Source organism: Myotis davidii, unplaced genomic scaffold, assembly GCF_000327345.1.
Source record: "Myotis davidii unplaced genomic scaffold, ASM32734v1 scaffold290, whole genome shotgun sequence".
In the NCBI taxonomy this organism is placed as follows: Eukaryota; Metazoa; Chordata; class Mammalia; order Chiroptera; family Vespertilionidae; genus Myotis; species Myotis davidii.
Window position 1 is genome coordinate 992,996 of NW_006285049.1, and position 5,594 is coordinate 998,589.

The following is a 5,594-nucleotide window of genomic DNA, read 5'->3' on the forward strand; positions in this document are numbered from 1 at the left end:
GAGAGGAAGGGAGAGGGAGAGAGAGAGAGAAACATCTATGGCTGTCTCCTGTATGCCCCCTACTGGGGATCAAGCCCACAACCTGGGCATGTGCCCTGACCAGGAATCGAACCGAGACCTCCTGGTGCATGGGTCAGCACTCACCAGTGAGCCACACTGGCCGGGCTGATCATGGACATTTTCACCCAAAAGAAGACGGAGAATAGCATAAAAAATGCCATGTACCCCACTTCAACAAATTTGGTTTCTCTTTATCTCCCCACATCTCTCTTCCTTCTGGACTATTTTAACCCCTTCCCCAACAATTTTTTCCAGGAAGCGCACCTTCTCGATGAAGTTGGCGAAGCGGTCGTTGAGCTCCTGCAGCTCCTGCTTCTCGTTGCTGCGCGTGGCCAGAAACTCCTGGTTGAGGGCCTCGGTCAAGGAGAAGTCGAGGCGCTCCGAGGGCAGGCGCAGGAAGGCGCCCGCGCCCACCCGGGGCCCGCGGAAGCTGCCCAGACGCACGGACGAGCTGGAGGACGCCGAGCCCAGCAGGCGGCTGCCCGAGAAACGGGAGCTGGACGAGTAGGAGAAGGCCCCGGGGGACAGCGAAGGCGGCGGGCCGAAGGTGCGGCGGTAGGAGGTGGAGCTGATGCTGCTGGCCCGGAGGCCCGACGGGTCGGCGGGGGCACGGGCAGCTCCTCCCACTGGCCTGACTGTGCGGCTAAGTGGGGAGGGGGACGCCCCACCCCTGCAGCCGCGGGAGCCCCCCACCCTCCCTCCCCGGGTGCTGGCGCGCTGCCTACTCGGTCCCCCCTGTTGCTGGTAGGGAAGCCAGCAGGGATGGCGACTGCAGGCCACAGGCAGGCGGGGTTGGAGGTCAGCGCTCTGCAGCCAGCATCCAGAGCTGGAGAATAGGGTGGGAGGGCTGATGTGGGCTGGGGTCCCGGGCGGAAAGACCTGGTAAGAACTGGGGGATAGGAGGACTGGGGGGTTCTGGCACCGTAGGGAGGAGGTGGCTCAGGTGGATGGACAGCTGGCCTGGCTTAGGCCCCAAAGCCTGTGTCCCACTTCCCCCCTGAAGGCTACACTCTGCGTTCACCTGCTGTCAGTCACCTCCTTTGTCGCCACCCCCAGCGAGATGTCGGGGACCCGGAGGGGAGAAGCGGCGAGGGGAGCGGGGAAGGCCGCCTCTCCGTAATCCCCAGGGCCCAGTGAAGGGTTGCTGCCTGGCGCCAGCTCTGCGGCTAATGGACTGGCCACTTCTCCTCCCCCTCCCTGGACACTTGGCCAGGGGGTGCTTGCTTATGTCTCCGCTTTGAAGACACAGCTCCCAAACCTGGACCCACCCAGGCCCTAACCGGGTGGGCACATCACAAGGGGCTGAGGGTGACTGGGCCCAGCTCTGGGACCCCCGGGCAGGGTCTGTGTCCGCCAGAAGCTGAGCTGACAGAGCCGTGTGTGCTGTCTGGCTTTCCTGGATTCTCCCTTCCCCCAACCAACTGCTGCGCAGTCATGGCCTTACGGGAACCAGGACGATTCCTGAGGTAGGAAGGGGAGGGGGCGGAGGGGTGGCGGGATGGCGGCTGCTGCCAAGGCTGAGAGATGGATGGACTGACAGGAGCCGGTTTCCAGTATTAGGGAGGTGCAGGTACCCAAGGATGGGTGGGGCTGGATGGGGAAGAGATGGGGGAAGAGAGGATGCCCATCCCCAACGCTTCAGGGACTGAAAGAGGAGAAAGGAGGCCACAGAACAGACCCACAGGCCTGTGCACACAGACGCATGTGTATAATAGCACTGCACACCTATGTGCACACACATTACACACACTCACCACACATCCCTTCCTCCCCTCCCCACCCTGGAGTTAGCTGGAAGGCTGAGGTCCGGCCTTTGCATGTCAAATGGCTTCCAGAACGCAGGCACAGGCTGCCGGGGAGTGGACAGGGGCAGCTCGCAGGGGCTCCGTGGTGCTGAGACCTTCGGCGTTTGCCAGGAGCCATGGGGCTGCTGCCGCGGGGGACTCCAGGGCTCTCCAGCAGGGACAAGTCTGCCTGGGGTTGACCCGGAGGACAAGAGTTGGGCCTGGGGGAAGCAGGTTTGGGACTCCGGGTTGGATCTCGGGCTGAGGCAGTGAGGAGGGTGGCTCCCTGGCTGCCAGCTCCTTCAGCATTGCAGGGCAGAGCAGCTCCCCCTCTTTGTGTGTCCTCTGAGAAGGGCCAACGCCCAACCGCAGGCTCACATCCCCACCGCCTCTCTCTCCAGGCCCCTCCTTCCTTCCGGGCCATTAGTCTCTCCCTGCACAGCTGCCAGGTCCTTCTCCTTGATGGGTCTGTTCTGGTTGCCAGGGGAATGGGAAGAGGGAGGATGGGAGAGAGGGAATAGGCATACCAGGACCTGTCCCCTGGAACCCCTGAGAGTGGGGAGGGAGAGGGTCCTGCCTGGGCTGGGGGTAAGGGTCTTGGCAGATGTGAGGAGGGGGCTGGGGAAACCTTGGCGCTTTCTGCCACAGCCCTAGGCTCTGAGTCCCAGCTGCCATTGGCCTGGAGTCCCATCTACTCCAGCCTAGGCCCTGCCCTGCCCCTGCTTGCTGTCCTCAGGGTGCAAAGTGGCAGTCTGAGCTGGTACAGCATGCAGAGGGGCAGGCAGGACCTGGGAGGACCAGCTCAGACCCTGTCTTTATAAGGAGCTGCTGGCAGACCTGGGTCTTTGAGAGTAGAGGCCCCTTGGGCTGGGACCAGGGAGTTCCAGTTGGGGTTCCCATTCCCTCCTCTGCTTGAGCTCCCAGCTCACACCCCAGATGCCTTAGAGTGAGGGGGCCAGGGCCTTCTCAGCTGGGCTCAGGGAGCCGTGGAGGGAGTAGGGCCAGAGCCTCGCTGGGGAAAGGCCCGCTGGCAAGCAGAGGAGACTCATCCCACTTACTCAGAAAGAGCCAGGCCCAGGAGATCTTGGGGCGGGAAGAAAGGTAGGAAGGGTCACAGTTAAGACTCTGGGCTCTGGCATCCAGTTGCCAAGCTTCCCATCTGACTCAATACTTTCTATTGTATGAATTTAGTTTTGATACTATGCTCTTCCATGTCCTTCAGTAAAATGGGCATAATTGTAGTTTACACCTCATAGTGTTGTTTGGAGGATTAAATGAATAAGTAAAATATCTAGATAATACATAATAGCTGAAAATGTAAGCCTGGCCGTGGTGACTCAGTGGTTGAGCGTTGACCTATACACCAGGGGGGCATGGTTCGGTTCTGGTCAGGGCACATGCCCAGGGTGGGGGCTCAATCCCCAGTAGGGGCATGCAGGAGGCAGCTGTTGATGTTTTTTGTGGGTTTTTAAAAAATATATTTTTATTAATTTCAGAGAGGAAGGGAGAGGAAGAGAGAGATAGAAACATCAATGATGAGGGAATCATTGATTGGCTGCCTCCCACATGTTGGACTGAGCCTGCAACCCAGGCATGTGCCCTTGACCAGAATCGAACCTGGAACCCTTCGGTCTGCAGGCTGACACTCTATCCACTGAGCCAAACTGACTAGAGCTGTTGATGTTTTTATCTCTCTCTCCCACTCCTTTCCTCTCTGAAATCAGTAAAAATATTTTAAAAATGTAAGCTAGTTTTATTAATATTAATATTATTGATCTCCTGAGTGATATTGTCAGCGTAAGCTAGTTTTATTATTATTAATATTAATATTATTGATCTCCTGAGTGATATTGTCAGCCCCCTAATGCAGTGAGGATCTGGACTTCTTTTAAATTATCCCCACTGGCCCAACCAGAGTGGCTTAGCTAGTTGAGCATCATCCTGTACACTGAAAGGTTGCCAGTTTGATTCCCATTCGGGGCATGTATGGAAGGCAACTGATCGATGTTTCTCTCTCTCTCTCTCTTTCTCTCTCTCTCAGCATGTCCTCAGGGGTGGATTTTTTTTTTTTTTTAAGTATCCGCACTAGTGACTGCAAGCAGTGCTGGGCGCAGGGTTGAAGGAGCCAAGCATTTGCTGGCTGATGGAGGGGGGAAGGTGGCTCATCTCCTCTGCACTGGGCGGATAGTACACTGATTAAGACGTGGCCGCTGAGCCCTGACCGGTTTGGCTCAGTGGATGGAGCGTCGGCCTGCGGACTGAAGGGTCCCAGGTTTGATTCCGGTCAGGGCATGTACCTTGGTTGCGGGCACATCCCCAGTGGGGGGCGGGTGCAGGACGCAGCTGATCAGTGTTTCTCTCTCATCGATGATTCTAACTCTCTATCCCTCTCCCTTCCTCCCTGTGAAAAATCAATGAAATATTTTTTTAAAAAAGACATGGGTGCTGGGATCGAGTCAGGTTGCCTGGGTTCAATCAAGGCTCCTCAATTTAATTAGCTGTGTGCATTGGGTGGAGGCGAGTGATTTAACCTCAATTCACCCACTGTCTTTATCCACAAGTGGGCTGACAGCACCTCCCTCAGTGTCGGAGGCTGAGATGAATTGCAATATGTGAAGCACTTAGCGCTTGGCACCCGGGACGAGCTGTGTGAGTATTAGCCAGTGAGGTGATTTCCCTTCTTCCTTCTGCCACCCTTGGCTGCTTTGGTGAAGGCTTGGAGAAACATGGCAATTGGATGCCTTCAGAAGTTTGCTTGGAAGGTGGGAAACAAAGTTTAGGTCACTAGCAAGAGTGCAACCGAATGATGACGGGCCCTGGACTCAATGCTGGGCGAGGAGGGGTGTGTGGGAGGTTGGCAGAGTGAAGAGGTCCACAGCTGGACTCCCAGACAAGGCCAAGGAGCAGACACAGGACAAAGACACGTAAAGAGGCACCAAGAGGGTAGGCTGTGTGAGTTTGTGTTTCTGGAGCTGGGGTGTTAACGGATGGGAAGATTCCCAGGGCATTTCTGCGGGAGGGAAGCTAAGGGGGGGGTGAAGGAAAAGGTCAGGGGAGAAAAGATCAGGACGCCAGCCTGGGCACTGATGAGCTGTGTGGCCCTGGGCAGGTTACTGTCCTCTGAGCCTCAGTTTTTTATCTGTGTCATTGGGAGGATGACGCCCTCCTCCCAGAGTTGTGAGCTCCGTATGAGCTGCTGTACATAAGACAGTTAGTGGGTGCGCAACACTGCGGATTGTCTTCCTCCTCTCCCATGTGGCAGACAGGAAACAGACACAGAGGAGCAAGGACACTACCTCAAGGACTTGTAACTAAGTGTCAGCTGGGGTCTCCCTGCCCCTGGAGGTCTAAGACTGGCCCAACCTCCCTTCCACACGCTGGGAAATGCAGTGTGCTCCCTAAGATCTCTGCCCTTCTAGTGCTTCCTCTGCATCCTTAGCTCCCCATCCCGGATGCTCCTGAGTTGGCTGACTTTACCGCTCTCCCCACAGTGTCCGAGGTGTGGACCTCAGTCTCTTTGGCTCCCGTGATCCCCTTCCCGGTCACAGGTAGGACCTGAGGCTCAGGGGGACAGTTGCCTGTCTGAGGCTGCACACTGAGCTAATGGCAGCTCCCGCTCCGGGAGGGCTCGTCCGGTGGGGCAGGCCCTGCCGGTGTTTGTGCTCTGGGCCTGTGGGAGCAGGGAGAGCTTCAGCCAGGGGTCCAGCTCCATTCAGATGGGCTCTCCCAGGCCGGTCCAGCTGGGTCCCT

General features: G+C 57.3%; 1 protein-coding gene across 1 annotated transcript in view; it reads right to left on the reverse strand.

Moving 5' to 3' along the window:
* Positions 1-5,594, reverse strand: part of PRPH (peripherin) — a 20,354-nt gene that overhangs the window by 6,565 nt on the left and 8,195 nt on the right. The window contains exon 2 of the mRNA XM_015558552.1: positions 325-703. Within this exon, the coding sequence (XP_015414038.1) occupies positions 325-703 (379 nt within the window). The remainder of the gene's footprint in view (positions 1-324; positions 704-5,594) is intronic.